Source organism: Myodes glareolus, chromosome 1 (genome assembly GCF_982192425.1).
Source record: "Myodes glareolus chromosome 1, mMyoGla1.1, whole genome shotgun sequence".
NCBI classification, from domain to species: domain Eukaryota; kingdom Metazoa; phylum Chordata; class Mammalia; order Rodentia; family Cricetidae; genus Myodes; species Myodes glareolus.
The window spans coordinates 124,224,332-124,245,376 of record NC_142026.1 but is presented as its reverse complement, the minus strand read 5'-3'; the positions used below and the strand labels follow the sequence as shown (position 1 = coordinate 124,245,376).

At 37.5% G+C, this 21,045-nt stretch overlaps 1 protein-coding gene across 8 annotated transcripts in view; it reads right to left on the bottom strand.

Moving 5' to 3' along the window:
• Stxbp5 (syntaxin binding protein 5) overlaps window positions 1-21,045 on the bottom strand; it is a 140,103-nt gene that overhangs the window by 76,867 nt on the left and 42,191 nt on the right. For all 8 annotated transcript variants that reach the window (XM_048425477.3, XM_085688506.2, XM_048425482.3 and 5 more), the window contains exons 5-8: window positions 14,493-14,627; window positions 13,212-13,275; window positions 8,971-9,054; window positions 6,820-6,943 (exon numbers count right to left, since the gene is read on the bottom strand). In XM_048425477.3, coding sequence (XP_048281434.1) covers window positions 6,820-6,943; window positions 8,971-9,054; window positions 13,212-13,275; window positions 14,493-14,627 — 407 coding nt within the window. The remainder of the gene's footprint in view (window positions 1-6,819; window positions 6,944-8,970; window positions 9,055-13,211; window positions 13,276-14,492; window positions 14,628-21,045) is intronic.

Genomic DNA, 21,045 nt, shown 5'->3' with positions numbered 1-21,045 from the left:
GAGAAATGCAAATCAAAACAACTCTGAGATTCCATCTTACACCTGTATGAATGGCCAAGATCAAAACACTGATAAAAACTTATGCTGGAGAGCTTGTGGGGTAAAGGGAACACTTCTGCACTGCTGGTAGGAATGTAAGCTGGTACAATTACTTTGGACGTCAGTACGGTGATTTCTCGGAAAGTTAGGAAACAACCTTCCTCAAGACCCAGTAATACCACTTTTGGGTATATATCCAAAGGATGCTCAATCATGCCACGAAGACATGTGCTCAACTATGTTCATAGCAGCTTTGTTTGTCATAGCCAGAACCTGGAAACAACCTAAATGCCCTTCGACAGAAGAATGGATAAGGAAAATGTGGTACATTTACACAACGGAGTACTACACAGCAGAAAAAAATAACATCTTGAATTTTGCAGGAAAATGAATGGAGTAAGAAAACATTTTGAGTGAAGTAACTCAGACACAGAAAGACAATTATCATATGTACTCACTCATAGGTGTTTTTTAAACATAAAGCAAAGAAAACCAGCCAACAAATCACAATCCCAGAGAACCTAGATAACAATGAGGACCCTAAGAGAGACTTACATAGATCTAATCTATATGGGAAGTAGAAAAAGACAAGATCTCCAGAGTAAATTGGTAACATGGGGTCCTTGTGAGAGGGTTGAAGGGGAGGGGAGAGGCAGGAAGGAGAGCAGAGAACAATGTAGAGCTCAATAAGAATAATAATAATAAAAAGAAACAGAAGTAAAACTATTTAGCTTTTAGGTATTGAAACTGCATTTCTAAGCATTTATTGGGCAGACAGAAAAGGACTGGTTAAGAGGGCATGCGTACAAGGACAGAACTACAGCCCAAGACAGGTGTCTACGGATGTCAGACCCCCTGGAACTGAAGTTGCGGTGACTGACAGGAGTGGTGCTCACTAAGTTGACTTTCCAGCCCCAAACGCTGTCAGTACTTAGAGGCCACTAGTGCGCTGACTGAGCTGTTCTGAGACTAAGTTTGTATATCTTCTACAAAAACTGGCTAGGGACAAGAATGTTTTATCTCCTTTTCCTGCTCAACTGTCTTCTGAAATTTCTAATATTGTATTTTAGCATTCAGTCTTTTAGTTTTATTCATTTGTAAGTTTACTTACAATAAGTAAGTTTACTTATTCATGTGTAAGTAAAAGCACAGGCCAGTTCTTTTAACTCTGTAAACTGATTGCCTTGCCAAACCATTGAAAATATCTGGTTGATCACAAAATATAGCTTCATAAATCACAGTAACCCTACTCCACATCTTCTTTCTTTCGTATCAGAAAGATAATTATTATGTTTCTTTAACTTCTTCGGTCATCTAATTACAATGAGTTGGTATAACGCCTACTGACATTTTATTCCAGAATTTCATCATGCATATCCATTTCCCCCTGCCAATACTGGAACCATCCATATTTACTCTGTATACAGCTGATCACTAACTGGCAGCCAAATCAGATCATCCTGATGTATCACCATTAAAGTCATGTTCAAGATGTCAAACTTACGTGTACCACTGAGAAGTCATTTACTACATCTTGGGTTGGAGGTTCAAAGTTTCATTATACTCTGATGTATATTCTTCATCACACATGGCTGTTTTCATTCCTGCTACTTGTCAAAATTCTACCCATTCTTTTCAAAATTCCTCTACTTGTCAAGATAGACTAGTATTGATTTGCAATAATGTCCTGCATAATTTGCAATAATGCCCTGCTTTTTATGCTCTTGTTCCTTTATATATTCTCACTAAAATAATCTTGTGCTGCTCTTTTCAACTTCATAACACCCCTCTTCTTCAAGATCCAGCTTAAATATCCTGAATTTGTGAAATATTCCTATTTATCCTCAGTCCAAAAACATAGCCTTATAGTATTACGTATGCTTTTATCAACAGCTGTTAAAATGTTTGCAGTTAGTTTATCAGTCACTTTAAGTACTTGACTGTGAGTTTATCAAGGCTGATAACGTTCTAGTAACTGATCCATAAGAGACTGGAGGTCCTCAATAAACATCTGTTGAGTAAGGTTCATTTAAAAAAGAATCTGACAAAAATTAGCCTATAATAATTAATTTCACTAAATAAGGTGAACGGAAACAGTTATACTACACATACATCCTCCTACAGCAATATCCAATGTGATTGCCACAGTTTGCATGTGTCTGTTGGGTACCTAGTATGTGTGTGGTCCATCCAAGTTAAGATGTGCTGTGGATGTAAAACACTAGATTTCAAAACTCTGAACTATCCCAATTCTGTATGTTTGGTTACACAATAAAATACTTTTTGCATACTGAAAAGAATGATAAATATCTTCATTTGTATATTTAGTCGCATAATGAAATATCATTTTCATAATTTAGGGTTAGATAAAATATAGTATTAAATTATTTTTGTCTGATTTATTTTACTGAATTTAATGCTACTATTAGTAAATTTTAAGTTGCCTTAGTGCTCAAATTATATTCCAATTAGGATATGACTTTCTAAAAAAATTAGTTGGCCAACTAGAAAAACATATTGCCAATATTAATAATATTATTTTGAAATAATAGGCTGAGGGAATTTACCATGCTTATTTAGTGAGGAGCTGAAGCTCATTTCAAGCATTAAAGGCTAGGGATGAGGTGGAATCTGGGCTCTGACTACAAGACAAGAAGATAATGATTTATGACGTACTGTTGAAAGTCCCTATTCCCCTGTGTATGCCCCAAGCACTAAAAGATACTAGTCCTGACCACTCCAAAAGAATCTCTAAGAGTTTCTCTTTGAGCTCCAAAAGCCAGATGTGATGGTTGCAGCCAGAGACTTAACACAACCCTGCCATAGGGAGCTGAAATACAGGAAACTTCAAAAGTCCTCCATGTATCCATTCTTCTGCCCTTTTGATACTTTGAATTTAAGAAACAGTCTTATTTAAGATAATCATCAGTCTGACTACAGGGCAAGGCCAGTTCGGGCACCCTCTCCTCTATTGCTTAGGGTCTTAGCTGGGGTCTTCCTTCTGGATTCCTGGAAATTTTCCTAGAGCCAGGTTTCTTGCTAACCCTATAATGGCTACCTCAACCAAGATATCTTTTTCATTGCTCCCATTTCTGTCCTTCCTCCATCTCGATTATCCTGTTCCCTCAAGTACTCCTCAACCCTCCCCCTTTCCCTCCTTTTCCCCTTCTCCCCTCCCTTCTACCCCTGCCTCCATGCTCCCAATTTTGTCAGACGATCTTGTCTGTTTCCAATTTCCAGGTGGGTCTCTATATATTTTTCTTTGGGTTCACATTATTACTCAGTTTCTCTTGGATCATGAATTATAGACTCAATGTCCTTTGTTTATAGCTAGTATCCACTTATTAGTGAGCACTTGCCCTGTAGTCAGATTATCTTAAATATCATCATAGAACCTTTGTCCAACAACAGATGGAAACAGAGGCAGAGACCCACATCAGAGCACTGGACTGAGCTCCCAAGAACCAGTTGAAGAGTAGAAGGAATGAGAAAATGAGCAAAGAAGTCAAGACCATGATGGGTTCATCCACTGAAACAGTTTACCTGAGCTAATGGGAGCTCACCAACTCCAGCTGAACTGGGAATAAACAAGCATAGGACCAAACTGGTCCCTCTGAATATGGTTGACAGTTGGAGGGCAGACTGAGGGGCCACTGGGATTTATCTCTATTGGATGTACTGGCTTTTTGGGATCCTATTCTCTTTGAATGTATACCTTGCTCAGCTTAGATGTAGTAGGGAGGGCCTTGAACCTTCCACAAAGCAAAGTGCCTTATCCTCTCTTAGGACTAGAAGGGATGGGGTGGGAGGGTGTGGGGAGGGATGGGAAGAGGAGAGGGAGTGGGAATTTGAATTGGTATTTTTTCAAATCTAATTAAAAAAAAGAAGAGTCTTATTTGGGCATGTTTAGGGGTCTGCAAAGTTCTTTCAAAGATAAAAGCTAGAGGAAAATTTTTATAACAGGTATAGTTTTAGTTTTAGGCTTATGGTGAATTAAATATAGATAAATAAAATTCTTTGTATGTTTCATTCTTAATACATAATACTAACTTTCAGGTATGTGAACTTCAATGTAATTTTAATTAAGTGACCCTTGAATAGAATAAAAACTCTCCTTCATGTACTACAGATAAAACTGTTGATTGAGGGTGGGGAGGTGGTAGGAGGAGGGGCTGAAATGGAAACTTTTATAATTTAATAAAAAAATAAAAATAAAAAGCAAAAAAAAGGGAAAAAAACTGTTGATTGAATTGATGAATATGCTCTAGAAACTTAAAACAACTAGAAAATGAGAATATCATATCCTATTGAGGACATCTATTGATTGTGACTATCTAGCATCTCCATTTCCTTAGGAAGTCAACTATTGTAGTGAAGCTGACAATCACCAAAATTCTCATCTAATAGTACCTCACCCCAGCCCAGGGCTACATTGCAGAACTATATGGGGACCCTGACCCAACAAATCACTTAAGCAGGTTGATAGTTTCAGGATGAGAACAGCCATGGCAGGACTATTAAACATTGTCTTTAAAATAAAAGCTCTCCTGTCACAGGAGAAAAGCAAACCAAAAAGGAACAGCAGAGCTTAGCCCAGTTCACCACATGAAGCACTATCTGCAGATAAACGACTTTACGTTTTCTATTAAAAGTAAATTTGTGAAATAAAATTCTGCTCAATTTCCACATATTGATAAACACTTGATAATTTATCTTTCATTTCTGCCATTTTATAACTAATAAACTTAAGTCTCAAAGGACAGAGGATAGAAATTTTCTTCACAAGGTGTGTGTATATACTGTATACAAGCATGCATGTATGTATGTATTCATGTACACATATGCATAGGTGAATGTGTTCATGTATGTGTATATATACATGGAGTCTTGAAGCTGATGTCATATTTCTTCCTCAATGGCTCTCCACTTTATAAATTTAAATTCCATAGGGTCTCACACTAAACGTAGAGCTTGGGGATCCCTGCTAGCCACATAGGTCCAGGAACCCCCTGCCTTGGGAACGCTGCATTTATAGGCGGCTGTCATGAGTTTGACCTTTTATAACAGTTTTAGAGATCTGAACTTTGGTCCTCACATAAATGCTTTATCTACTAAACCACCTCTCCAGCCCCTTTACTAATTCTCCACATATATCAAAGTTAGAAAAAGACTCAAGGTTGTCTGGTTGCTAGGAAAATGGCTTTTCATATTCATAGGAACTACAATAAAAGAGATACTATTTTAGCTTATTTAGACAATTAAAAATCATCTGATATTTAATACTGTGAAGAAAAACTTCAACTTTAATCCAGTAAGCCCAAAACTTCTTTAACTATGTTATACTTCCTGCATCAAAAAAACCATCACTTACAACAAACAAACAGGTGTGTGCAGGAAAAGGAAATGTATTTTGTGGGAACATTAATATATCCCACTCAGTAAACACAATTCCAAATCTCTATTCAGTAAAACCACATATGCACACAGCATATCATAATGTCCAGGTACTCTCAGTTATATAGTTTATGATCATGTAGTAGAGTCAATAAATATTTGTTGAATAAATAAATTTAATTGTCAGAACAGCATGAGAAAACTGGATTAAGTTTCATAATCATTTCTAGCTACGGACAATAAGGAGATTCAGAAATGGTAACTGGCTTCCCAAAGGTCACAGACTTTGTGTTTTGAAATCCCATATTAGGTTGATGTCATATTAGGTCTTCTGAATACATCTTTCAAGAATGTATTAACCTCGGGGCTGGAAATGCAGCTCAGTTGGTAGAATGCTTGGGTACCGTGCACAATGACCTGGGTTCAATCTACAGCAGCACTAGACAGAAACAGAATACATTAAGGTCTTCCTTAAAATGAGACATGGTAGCACTAACCACCATGCTAATGCACTATTTATATTGTGCAGGTGGTTCCCACCACCAAACTAATAAAAATGGACCAAAACTAACAATGCACAAAACTCTAAAATATGAATAATCATTAAGCTAAAAATTAAAAGCAAGAAGTTATTGTACGAGTAAAGGAAGAACTAAATTTTACTATATCAGAATGAATGGTTGATATTCTGAAAATTATGTCCCACAAAAATACTATACAGAGAATAAATGGCATCTTGTTTGGGACACAGACATATTTTTGCCTTGTAATGGGGGTCTGCTGTAGAATTCAGCTGGTAACAGAAACTTAGTATTGGTAGGTTACCACTGCCAATGGCCAGCTAAGCAGTGATCACATGGAAGAAAAAGCAAAACTTATGAAAGCAATTCACTTCCAGTTAATTTAGTTATATATAAGATATTTTATATAAATAAAATCAAACATGTACTAAAACTAGTGCCATCTACATTTAGCTACTGCACTGTGTACGGGAAGCTATTCTACTTCTTTACATGTACTACAAGATAATAGTGCACTGTATTTATGTTGTTTGTTTTCTAACTTTGAAAAAGACCATAACTCGAATGTTCCTTGCCTTACGGTGCAACAGTAAGTCCAGTGGGGATTTCTCTGCCGAGAGACTGTGAGCACTGCAGAAGCTGACCTGCCTCACATTCTCTTGATGTAACAAACACTGCAGGAAGATGCTATGTGCTTGCTGAGTCCCCTGGGATACACAAACACACGTTCTCACATGCACAAAATCACTTGCAGTTGAGGCCTTGATGTTTCAATGACATTGTCACATATACATCACAGTTAAGTCTCTTACAATTAACAGCATGATCTGCCTTTGGGTAGTCTTTAACATGGAGGCGTCCTTACCATGAGGAGTGATGGTCTGTACAGGTTTAGCAGGGGACCTCACATTCCATATGGTCAAAGTACCATCAGAATGACTGCAAATAAATTGTTTTCCTTCATGATGCCAAGCCACAGAGTGAATCGCCTACACAGGGTGAAGAATTCTATTATCATATTAGTGACAAATGGTTTGGCAATTGATTTTAATAAATTTTTATAGTTTCAAAGCTAGACAATATATTAACTACATTCTCAAAATAACTTAGTCCTCCTACAATACAAATAGGACATTTCATATTGGAACTGTTTAATTCCTCCTAATAATGCATTTCTTAAACATACATTAGGACACTGTGACAATGACATACACAATATGACATACAACAAGTTCAGGAAAAGTGTTCTTAGAGCATATCAGAATCAGCCCCACACACATATAAACTACCAAGTTACTACAAACAATGCCTGATGGAAGAAATCAGCCATCCTGAGATAAAAGAATTTGTTTTAATTAGCTAAAAATCTATCCTAAAATTCAAATTTTTTATTAAGGATTAAGATCAATGAAAACTCCTCAGGATGAATATCAAAGCTTATTTTCAGTACCTCAGGATAATTATGGAGGCAATTTTTAATCTGAGGAAATCATACTCGTTTCCTTTGAATTACTTTATTCCGTGTGTATTAGTGTTTTGCCTCAGTGTACGTCTGTAAACTAGTGTGCTCCTAGTATACACAGAGGCCAAAGAGGACATTGGATCGTCTGGAAATGGGGATTACACAGAGTTGTGAGGCCCCATGTGGATGCTGGTAATCAAACCTGGGTCCTCTGGAAAGGTCCAGGGCTCTTAACCATCTTTCCAGTCCACCAAGGAGACCCTTAACTCCTGTGCCATCTCTTCAGACTCACAAGAAGATCCTTTCTGATTAGAATACTATACTTCTAATCCACTATCCAGAAAGTTTATGTGCCTGACGTGTTTGTCCTCTATTTTTTCCCTCTAAATTATGACTTTTCTCTATAAAATCATTATCAATTCCTGAGGTTGCTTTGAATTTCTTATTTTTGAGTCAGCATGATGCACTTTTCATTCTTAATGGCCAAATGACTTTAAAAGCTGCCCCGCTGAATTATGGGAACTGCACAGCACAGCAAGAAAGCAGTCAACGTAAATGCATGAAAACGTTCTATGCAGATACAGCCAACACTTCACATTATTTCAGTGTCTCCTTATTTGGGTTTTTTGTGTGCTTATAAATTTAAGCTAAAATTATGCAGTAGTTTAATACAGGTTGGATGAAAATATTTACACGATGAGGAACACAAAGTATACATGTGACCATTTAATACAACATTTCTGATTCAGAATATTTTTACCAAAATTTGAAATCGAGTAGCTAGGCAAATTGCTCCAAATATACTTAAGTCACTATAAAACCTCAATTTTAAGATAATTTTTATGGAGGCTAGAGAGATAACTTAGTGGTTATAAGTGCTGGTTGATCTTTCAAAGGACCCAGGTTCAATTCCCAGCACCCAATGGCAGCTTACAACAGTCTGTAACTCCAGGATCTTACACCCTCACATAGACATACATGCAGGCAAAACACCAATGCACACAAAATAAAACTACATTAAAAATAAAATAAAATAACTTTTACCTTTATATATACTATTGTAAAGCTATTTCCATAGAATGTGATCAGTGTTGAGAAGTTAACTAAAGCTATTCAAAATATTTTTTAAAAAAGTAGGAGAAAACACATGTATTGTTTGTAATATGCTGCTGAGCAGTGCAACCTGAATCTAGTCACAGGGAAATAGTAGAGAAATCAATAGTCCTCAAAGTACTCAATTGCTCTGTAGAAGGAGCACACGAGGATTGCCGCAGCTACAGGAGTTGTGGGTACAACAATGTTTCTCAGAGAGAACTATGACTCAGAAGTTCGCTGATGATTGATACCAACAACGCACTGTGTGCTAACTCTTTGGAAAGGAAGGTGATATGAATGCATTTCTAATAGAAGAAAACTGTGTCTTAACGCAATTAGTAAAACTTCTGTAACTACCCTAACATCAAATCTAAGGCAAGACTGAAAATCTAATTCCTTGAGAAGCTGCTGTGAGCTATAGCCACGACAAGACCTGTAACGGGAGAGCACTGCTGTTACCTCGTCATACGTGTATCTGTAGTCAGCCTTCTTCGACTTGAGGTCCCAGAGGACAACTGTTCCAGACTCAAAGCCAATCAAAAGCTGTGGAAAGGAAAGCACACCTTACTGAGGAATGACTTATTCACTGTATAAAATATTTATTCTGGACAATAAAGCTAATCATCACTCATATCCTTCATGCATAAAACTTTAATATAGTCAAACACCTGCACTGGGAGTTACTAATCACACAGACGACAAATGAGAACACGGCAGGGCGGAGCTACATGCTTTTCATGATTAGTGACTCAAGTACAACTGATACTGCAAAGAGAAAGCAGGTTTCTTGAAGCCATGAGCCTATATCCTGATACATTTCTAAAAGTTACTAATAAAATTGTGCATTTATATGTGTTTGAGATATTACAACTTCAAAAATCTATATATCATCAAGGAAGTTCAATGTACCTACTGATTAATTTCAAAGAAACATCCCATATTCTTTCATGAAATTGAAGCTCACGGTTCCAATAACCATACTGCTTCCCAACATTAAGCCAGACTGTATGTTCTAGACTATGTTCACCCTCTGGAGTCTGCTGGCTCTCTACACTGTGTACCCTGATGACCACAACAAATCAGCTGTCTGTCACAGACCTGGCAGTCATCATGAGTGCTAGTCCTGCCTTCAACAAGAAAAACCATTAACTAAGTTTAGTATGATGTTCTGCATCTTTCTCATTTATATCCCCCCATCTCTAGGACCTCCCTCCTGGAAAAATACAGAGATCTCCATTCTGACCCATTTCATATTCATTTCATATTGGAAGACTGGCTATGATATTCGAAGCTGAAAAAGAAATATATATGCTTCTACTTAAAATCTGTCAGCCTCATCATTCTTTTCATGATAAAATCAACTACACAACTATAAGATTTATCACTATCTGAGTTCCCAAAATCGGTCCTCATACCTCTCCTGCCCACCACATTTCACTTGTTGATTGTGAAATTTGTTTCTTCAAGCATTCTCATATTTAACTTTTATACATGCTGCCTTCCTGTCTTCAGGGGCAGTGTGCTCTTTAAATGGAGTCCTCTGATTAGCCCCTCTTATCTTCAGATGTGCTCTTAGCAGCTGCCTCTGGGGAAGACTTCCCTGAATGACCACATGTTACATCAATGGCCTTCCACTGGGCTCTAGCAACACTCCATCCTTTGATAGTCTGAAGGGTTAGTTTTTAATATACGATTTTCATCTGAATTCTCCTGCAGACTATAAACTGGCTCATTGGGTAAGGACTAAAACTACCTTGTTCACTATTATACTTTTAACATCTCATGGAGCCTGCCTGATATGCTCTTGACTCAAAAACTGTGAACTGTCTATCTGTGGCCTCACACCCCTGTCCAATGTGATAGTTGGTAACACTGATTGTCATTTTGTTAGGATCTAAGAGACATGCCTTTAGGCATGGCTATAAGGGGTTATTGTGATTGTGTTAACTGAAGTAGGACAAACCATCCTAAATGCAGCACCGTCCATGGGCTGGGGTCCTAGACTGAAAGACAAGAAAGTGAGCTAAACATTGGATATGAGAGGTGAATATTAGCTATGAGAGGTGAGCATTAGCTATGAGAGGTGAAATACATACTCCTAAAAAGACCGTGTCACAGTTTCCTTTCCCTCCAGAAAGCTTGGATACATGATATGGCAATGCCCATAGAGAACGGAGGACATTCAGAAATAACAAAAGGAAAAATTACAAACTGATAAACTATGTTAGCAGCTCAAGACATAGGTGGAGAGCTCCGGGTGTGAAAGTGCCACTTCACAGACTTGTAACTTGAAGGATTTTGCTTTGACTGTTGACATTTTAATAATCTAAGAAGGTCACAGTACTCCTTAGCCTCTTTCAGCCTGACACAACATCCAAATGAAGTCAGAAATATGCACAACAAGTTAGAGTTGAATGATCGCAAGCTTCTCAGATCGTCTCTACAGAAGCAAGACAAGGAAAATGGAAACCTAAATTATGTAATTCCTCTGAAAATCTCCACAGGATATATTCCTACTTCATAGCTTCATTTGGCAGTGGGTGGCAGTTAATGTACGGGGCCTAATTGGTCAAAGTGCTGAGAATGACTATTTAGTGTTTAATCCTAAAAGGGACATCTTTATTATGACCATTGCCATGCCCCCCCCATACACAGAGTCACAAATACACATAAGCACACACACACACACACACACACACACACACACACACAAAGTTGCTGAGCATCACAGAAAAGGAGCACAAAGAATATGAAAGCCAGGGGAAGGGAGAAATGCTATGAGAGAGTTTTCTGGACAGGACACGGCTACTGCACTCAGAAACTCCCAGCTACTGTGGTCACCTGAACTAGAGCTAGTCTGCCAACACTGTAGCAGGCATGGTACAGGGACAACCGAAGCTCCATCCTAGCTGAGGAACTACAGACAGTCAAGGTTCCAGGGTGGGGGGCATTTTCCATAAGTGGTGCAGGCACTGGTAGGTTGTCAGTACTACAGTAAGTAAAGCTTTCAGAGAAGCCGCCCAAATTAGACCCAGCGTAATTTAAAAACTAATAAAAATAAGGAACCGAATGGGGACTTTCTAGGGTGAAAATGAGGTCCAGAGAGAGGAGGGGGAAAGTAATAGAGAGTAATGTGATCAAGATGCATAACATACATGCAAGAGAGCTTCATACATGTATATGAAATTAAAAAATTGTTTCTACTAGAACGTTACATAACTTAGAAAGATGTTAAAAGAAAAAAACTCTGCAAATCACTTGCTAATGTCCTAATTTTTCTGCTATAAGCAAGCATAGTGGTCAACACTTCTAATCGCAGCACTTGGGAAGCCTTTGAGACAAAAGGACTGTGAGATTCAGGCCAATCTGTGCTGCATAGTGAAATCCTGCATAAAAAACAAACAAACAAAAGAAGAAACAGCCTGGAGTTGTAGCTAGAGTGCTGCTAGTGCACTTGCTCAGCGTGTGCAAGGCCTAAATTCAATGCCCACCACCAAATACAAAAACACACAAACAAGTGGCTGCACTGAGTATGAACACAGCTCTATCTGGTTCACGGCAGTGGTGATATGCCATGAACACAGACATCTTGTGTAAAAGAAAAAGAAGTCAATAACCAGGCTACTGTACATTTGCTGGATGTGATGCTTCCTTTCAGCCACATAACCCATGGTCACTAGCCAACTCCAAAGAGCCCAGGTATGCACTTGTGTTTCAGTGGCAAGCTGAGAATAGTGGTAAATAATTTTTAGGTTCACCCTTTCTCACTGAGAGAAGAAGACATTGAGTCAGATGCCTTCACAAGATAAAGTTTTCCATCACTGATTTCTGACAAACTTTCTGGTGCTCCTTCAGGTTAGCGTTCTAAAATTATACAGGTAGGAAAATGCCACTATTACATGCGATGACGTGAAAGACGGTCAGTGTAAGAAAACAGAAATTCACAGAAAAGAAACTTTTATTATTTTTAAATGTACTGATTAACCCAAGCTAACAAATAGCTAGATACAGGCTGCATAAGTATAAAAAAAAAAATTAAACAAGACTTTTAAGACATAACAAAAATGTTTCTATATTATTAATCGAGTTTATTTATAAAGAAAAACTTAAAGAAGCTGACCCATAGAAACTATTCTATGATAATGAACATATGATATGCACTATAAATCTGTAAACTAGATTAAGTATCACAATCTGTCCCTCCCAATCCCCCCAAAATACCTGTATACATTATCAAAAAATCAGGGAAAATATTCCGAGTTAGTTGAATACAAATGAATACCTTATATTTATTAAGTTTTATATACGTTTTAAGATTTTTAACCCTTTTAATTAGAAATCATTCTAACTCTTCCACTTGTTCTTCATAAAGAATAACAAGCCGCTACACTATTCGAAATACAAACCTTGGTCCAATCTCAACTTTTCGGCAACAGTGCAGTCCTAGGACAGTTTGAATATTAAAAAGTCGGAGGGGGGAGGAACTTGAACTTCCCACAGGGCAGGAAACCCTGACTGCTCTTAGGGATGGAAAGGGAGGAGGAGAGGGAGTGGGGGGAGTGGAAGTGTGTTGGGAGGAGGGGTGGAAATGGAAACTTTTATAATTTAAGAAACTTTGAAAAAAAAAAGAACAAAACAAAACAAAAAAAGTCAAAACAGCATGGATTAATTAACAAATGTTTGTTTAGAAAAAACTCTACCTTCCCCTCATCCATGGGATTATCACTTATATGGACAACAGGGCCTGGGTGAGATTTAGACGACCTGAAAAAAAAAATAAGGCTTTTTATTCAAATAAAAGTTTTAGTGTGCATCACAATAAAAATACTAACTTATGAAGAAAATATTTACATTGTCAATCAAAGAAAAAAATTATAAAGTTCATATGATTGTAAGTTAAACTTTATAATTGCATTTTCTATATGGGAGAGATCTTCAATTTAGTCAAGCATTTAATTTGGCATAGAAAAATCTCCTTTCATTGTGAAATTAATACTTCAAAACAATGTAACTTTAATGCTAGGTGTCAGTTGGCATATCCCAAACAATTCTACAGCTCATACCAGAAGCAGAAAAAAAAATCTGCTTTAGTTTTTTTGAAAACCCAGAAATTATTGGTACCTGTACCTATACCAGAGAGAGAGAACAGAGGTAAAAATATTACTGGACTATGTCCAAGCATTTGGGAAAAGTGTGTCCCTGTTCATGAGTGCCGGGGCCTGGGACACTGCACCACTCCAGAACGGCGGAGACTCAGAGCACACCACTGCCCACTAGATATCATGATCAACGCAATGAACAAACAGAAAACCCACTCTTCCAAGAAAGGAGGAATGTCCTTGTCACAGAGAGGACAACTAGCTTTCAGCACACGGCTCTGTCTACAACAAAGCATTGTCTGAGACAGGCCAAATATTCTTCTTTTCAAAAGATTAAAACTGTAGAATGTATTTAAAAAGAGTTTTGCCAACAGCTTTAGACCTTTGTCCTCATATTTAAACACTGTAAGTGAAAATTCACAAAAACAGATGACACAAGAACCTTTCAGGAAGTGAAAACTGGCATTCGAGATTCTTGGCACCACAATTCAATCCGGTTTTTGTTAACCATGGAGATACACTAATTTTAATAAACATCTACATTGCATAATGATTAGAAGATATAAAAAATATCATTAGAAGGCTAAAGAAAAAACTGAATTAGAAGATAAAAAAAATGAATGTTTTCAAACTATTGGGGATAACTACAGCATTGAAACTATTAAATGTAACAGTTTACATACAGATGAAAACATATATTATGCATTTATATATATATAAATATAAAAGGCTTAAATTTAACAACTGTTCTGACAATAGGATAATATCTATATCTACTATCACGAATGCCTAACACATCAATCCCACATGGATTCACTAACATAAAGCTATAAGATACTAACACTCGATACTTTCAGATATGGAATATCGGCTCAGACTTACAGTTCAATGGCTTTATTCCACATAATGACATAGCCTGAGAGTGTGAAGGACTCCACATTGACAATATGAATATTACCTCGTTCAGTGCCCACATAGAGCCACTTACTCTGGAAAGGCAGATGGCAAAATGTAACCCTGAAAGAGAAAACACAGACAGAAAGGAAATTAGACTATCTGATACCCTTCCCTGATTGCATTACATGGTTACTTATGAGGTAATTAGTGTACTTATTATATATAATAATTATATACATAATTTTAAAAGAAAAATATAAAATAATTACGCTTATAATCAGAAAAGGCAAAACTGACAGTGAAATAATCTGATTCATCTATTCACTGTCATCAGTATTTAATCATGCTAATTCAACTTGCATATCAAACATACAGCTCTACAGTAAACAGTAAGGCATGGTGAAGAGAGAATGGATTTTGAAGTAAGAACATGTTCCAAATCTGGCTACATTATCCACTGTGTACCCATGGATACATCACAGATCTAAATTCTAAGCCAATATTCAACCATAATAATAATGATCAAACAATTATACCAATAATATTATTAACAACAACAAATAATACAAACTGAGAATAACTACTACAAGGTTATATGCACTAATGCAATGCTAGGCCTCTGGCAAGAGCGTACACACTGAATGTTTGTTTTCTCATTAAACGTACAATTTCATTACAGAGATTCTGAAAGATGAAAATGCATATTTAAGCAATGAAATATAGCTCGTTTTTATTCCTTTTTAGAGTTAAAGTTCAGGCAGATATTAAGGTTTAGATATTTGTAGTTTCTAATATCTCATATAATAAAATATACTCTTTCAAAAGGATTTATGTGAATTTATTACAATGAACTATAGACATACCTATTTAACCAGCAAAATAATTTTATAGCACAATCTGAGTATCACTTTTCTGACATTCTTGGGGTTAAAGTGTTTTAGATTTCAGACATTGTCACATTTTGTAACAGTAGTATATAAATAATAAGATATTTTGGGAATGGAACATGCGTCAAAAGACAACATTGGCTTAAATAACATCTATGTCTTGTAATATAGCTTGAAGGCAATTTTGTACAACTTGTGTGTGCCTACATTTTGACTGAATCCTGTCCTATGAAGTAAGTGCAGAATTTTCCATTTATTGTCATACGGGTACTCAACATTTAAGACTGGAGATCATTTCCTACTTTATGAACAATCAACCTGTACTTTGCTATTTCCAAGGTTTGCATAACACCTTTTTGAAAAGCTTAAGGAATAAGGAAAAGGAAGAAATTTGGATTAATGGGTAAGTGTAGTATCTGAATTGTGACGATGGTTCAACAGAGTGTGCAGACACGTATCAAAACTGAAACAGCAAAAAAAAAATAAAAAAAAACTGAAACAGCATACATTAAGTTTACATTTTTAATTTATGTTACTTACAACTCAAAAAAACTGCCTAACATTTTTGTTTAAACAGATCTGTGGATTTAGGAGTTATGAAAAATTATCTAGCTCTAGTTAACATACAGACAGAATCAATAGCGTTAGACTGCCTAGGTTCAATTTCCAGGTCTCCCATTTACTAGTATATATTCTTAAGCAAACTATTCATTTTTTTTCAATCTCCATTTCTATGTAGCAAAACAAATTTACTTCACAGTATCCATCAGTGATCAGTAAGACAAAGCATTTAAGATACTTAAAACAGGGCCTGACGTTAAATATTCAACAAATATCAGCTGTATCTTGTTAAAAATCAATTTATATTGTCAGGCTGAAGAGATGGCTCAGCAACCAGATAAGAGCACGGCTGCTCTTTCGGACGTCCTGTCTTTGACTCACAGCCTCTACATGGTGGTGTACAGCATGGCAGTTGAGCCGACTCATGTGGGTGCTAGGAACAAACTCCCGTCTTTAGAAATGCGACGAGAGCTCTTAATAGCTTAGCCAACTTCCCAGGCCCCCAAATTATTGCTTTCTAAAACTACCCTCATTATTTAAATAAGCTAAGGGAGAGGGAAACATAATGGGGTTAACTACAAGTTATCTGACAATTTCTTATCCACTTTCTTCCTCTTTCTGAGCATATAGTTGTATGAAGAGCCAAAAAACTAAATTCCTCTAACAACCAAGTGAAAACAAATGAAATAATACCCTGCTAGTCATGCTAGTGAAAGGACAATGTCATTTCCCTAAACAAACTCCTAGGGGTGCTCACTATCCTACCAATCATACCTAAAACTTCAAACTATGTATAATTCAATAATTTAGTAACACAAAGCATAGTCATGCTCGGGATAAAATGGATTTGACTAGCTATATCTAACAACGTTCTTTCAATCTGCTATATAAAGTTAACCATGTTTCTCAATTTATAAATTTAGAATCTTGTTTTTATATTGAGAAATTAAAGGGTAAGCTTAAGGTGAAGCAAGCTTTTTTATGTAGTAACAAACAGACAGTTTAAGAAGACTGAGATGAACTTAAAAAAATTTATGTATGTACACGAGTGAGCAGGGATTGCAAGGGATTTTTTTTGCCATTTAATGCATCTGAGAAAGTATTCTATAACAGAAATATAACACTGTTGACACAGCACAGCCTTGAGACAAATAAATGTCAAACTTGGAATATTTTGAACAATGGGTGAAGATCATATGATCTATAACATTGATTCACCGAGTTACTGTATTATTAGCAGCTGTGCCAAAGTCAAGACTTGGAAAGACATTTGGGTACTCTAGCTAGTTTGTTTATTAATGTTTCTGAGACCCAGATAATACACGATCACGTCCACATATGGCAGACACTGCTCAGGCCCGCAGGCAGAACCAACCAGGACATTTGAGAATGGCTGGCCAGATCATCTGACAGTGGGGCAGCCATAACTGCAGTTGCCCCACTGACTGAGGACGGGGAAAACCACTCTGTCCCCAGGACTGGGCGAAGGGAACACTCACAGCCATCTTGGCAGCTTGAGGATGTTTTCCTACGCAGCAGTAGGTACCTGAACCACTACTATCATAACTCAGAATTATCTTAGTTGAAAATGAAGACAAAGCATAAAAATCAAATAGGAAAATAAATTCATACATTTATAAAATCAAGTTTTAAAAGGGCCAGAAAAACTTGTCAGGAATACACACAGTTCCATGTATCATGAGACAGATATACTACCTTGAATCAAAACCAAATTCTTATTCATTCTCTCATTCTCATACTCTGTCTGTGTGTCTGTCTACCTATCTACCTCTCCTCTCTCTCTCTCTCTCTCTCTCTCTCTCTCTCTCTCTCTCTCTCTCTCTCTCCTATCTCCACACTCGCTCACACACACACACACAAGCACACGCACACACATACACATACCCCTATTTATGTACTTACACAAACTTGCTATATAAAGTTTGTCCTTTTGCCCAAATTTGCTATTCTTCTAAGTTTTATAAACAACTGGAATATGTTTTCTTATCGTTCTATCATGTTTCCAAAAAAAGCAAGACATGAAAGATTTGAGGTTGGGAGAGAGTTTAATTGTTTTTTCTTTTTTAAATTTTTTTTAAAAAATTATTTGTGTGTATGTGTAGTGTGTACTTGTGGATATGTCTGAACCACAATACACTTGTGCAGTTTTGGACACAATTTTCCAGAGGCAATTCTCTCCTCCACCATGGGTTCGGAGATCAAACTCAGGTTGCCAGTTCTCTGTGGCAAGTCCCTTGTACCCACTGAATTCTCTCTATTTGCGTTTTGTCTTTCAGCCAGTGTCTCACACACATAGCACTGGCTACCTGTCACTTTACATATCACACACACATAGTCCAGGCTACCCTTCACTTAACATGTGCATGTCTCTCCACACATGGACTCCAGGACTCATTTTGAGTTTCAGTCCATTTGTTCTCTCCTGGAAATTACTGTTTCTAATTTCTAGCAAGTTTTAGGGGAGGCAACAGGGGTTCGTAGTAATAAAAGTACCACCACCTTGTAGTTCTTTTTCAAAATTATACTATCTTGGGTATTCTAATGTTTTCGGGGTTTTTTGTTGTTGTTTGTTTGTTTTTTGTCATGTGAGTTTTAGGATCGTGCGTAATCTTTCTGAGCTTCTGACTGTAGTGCTACCCAATTTATGATGGATCTGGGCTGTCTGAGCACTGAGCTGAGACTATTGCCAATGGGTAAACAACTAAAGGCAATCACTCCTTCTCTCCCTGATGTATGGACAGGAATAATAGGTCACCAGTGGGCCCTGGGCCCCTGGGCCCCTCCTCTATCCATGCCTTGCTGTTAATGTCTTGTTTTTAAATTTGACTAACAGCATAAGAATTAGGTAGCTCTTTCAGTGTCAACTTATTTTAGCTCTAAGTTTTCTTCAGCAACACCTGACCACTCCTTTCCCTCCAAGGTTGTTTTTACTACCGTTTCCCCGGTAACTGTGTGAAGGAAATCTCTGTATCATTCATCTTATGGCAGACTCGGTTCACTGCCTTGCAATACTCAGTTTTATTCACATAAATTAATCTTAACTTTATTGGAGAATCATAGAAATGAGAACCGGCACTAAAACATTAAATCCCTGATAACAGGAAACTAATAAATTCATGAGCTGCTTATTTTTAGAGACCTATGCAGAACAAAGTCTAACAAACTGTATCAATAAAAATAAGGCAAAATAAAATATAAAAAAACACAGTAAGCATAAAGGGGAACATGAGCACTCAATACAATGGGGTACAAGTCTCTCTGATCTAAATAGCATAGACGCTGATCATAAAACTCAAGTCAAGAAAACCTCCAAAAGGAGAACCAGTGAAGGGAAGACAGTACGTGCCTGCGGCTGAGCAGCCACGGCCCTGTCACCCTGTCCTATCTCTTCTGAGCCCCGCTAGCAGTGTTTTTGCCGACACAGCTTTCTCACTAGTGAATTAAATAAATAAATACCACAAGCTCTCACGGCATTGCACACAAATCGCTCTGCCTTTCAAGAGGGACCCCCTAGGCTCTTGCTAATGCACAGGGATAAAATTTTAAACTTTACATAGGCTTTCAGTCTGGCTGAGAGTGGCGGAGTTACCTTTTATTTCTTAAAGGAAACTCTTGTGCACACTGTAGGGAGATTCAGAGACATTCTGTGTAGCCATCATCTTCTGTCTTTCTCTAGGCTACACTTTCAGAAGTCTTCTCTCTTTGCCACCTCCCTGAAGTAAGAATTCTATTCAAGTTCTGGTTCTTTTCATACGGTTCCTTCAATTTAGCACTCTCTACTTGCATTTTATCATAAAGAAGCAAGGAAAAACTATCACATCTCCAACATTTTCCTGGGAAATATCAACTAAAAATAGCCACTAATCATGCATTCATTATGAAGGAGACAATTTTCTGAGGCCTTTGCCCCGAGTAAAGAGGAAGCCCTTTCTCCAGGTCCCACTAATACGTTTCTTGCTCCGTTCTGAGTTCTATTGACAACCAACAGACAGGTGTGCAAGAGTAACACACACACAGCCTGCTAGAGGCAACCGAAGGCTTTTCTCTCATACGCCTGAAAATTTAAGCCCTATATACCCACTGGTGCATTCAAAAACCAATTCCATATGGTTAGGCAGTCAACAGGCACATACAACATAAGACTATTTACTAGTGATGTTATAGTGGTCCTAAGTTCATTTAGATTCATTCTACAAATGCTGCTGTGAAATATTTTTCTCTAGACATAGTACGGCTGCTACCACCTGGAAATTAGAGCGAAGTGATTGCTCAAAGCAGAGATCACAGCTGTGGCCTAGGAGCCTCACCAAGCATTAGAATCACTCCCTCCCTCCAGCCTGTCCCAGCCTACACATGATTCTGCCCCAGCTGCAAATGTTTCTGGGCGGGGCTAGAGAAGACAAGAGAGAGAGGGTCAACTCAAGGGAGGATTCCATCCATGCAACTTTTGGAAGTGGGTCATCCATCCTAGGATGAAACTTTTCCATGATAAAGCTGTTTTGGTATCATTCACATTCTGGCAGCCCTTCACCCAAGCTTCTGTAACCCAGCCCTCTAAACTCTTTTGTTCAGCAGGTTTGACTTAGGAAGAATCATTGTTTTCGACTGTCAATGGGACTTGTTGAGTAGATGTTTGTTTCCCCCAAGGAGAAGTACCAACATATGCTCACAATATGAAACCATAGAACAATTCATTTCTAAGAACACAGCCCCCTTGCTAAGTGACACCCTATTCGGATTCTAAAAATCTGCGGTGGTTTTTACCACTATATAACAAAGCACTATAAACATAGAGAATTCAAACCCATTTACTGTTTCAGTTTCTGTTGGACAGATGTCTAAACCCTGTGTCTGGAGACTCTGTTTAGAAGCCCAGAAGACTGAAATGCAGGTTACTGAACAGCCAAGCTACACCCTACATACTTTTCCAAAAACTGTGAAAAATCACCAAGTTCAGTTGGGTTGCTAAAAAAATTCAACTTCTATAGTTGGAAGACAGTCTACAGGTCCTAGCTCTCCCTCAGGCCCTACAATGTGACTCCCTCTGTTTTCAAGACCAACACAGAACA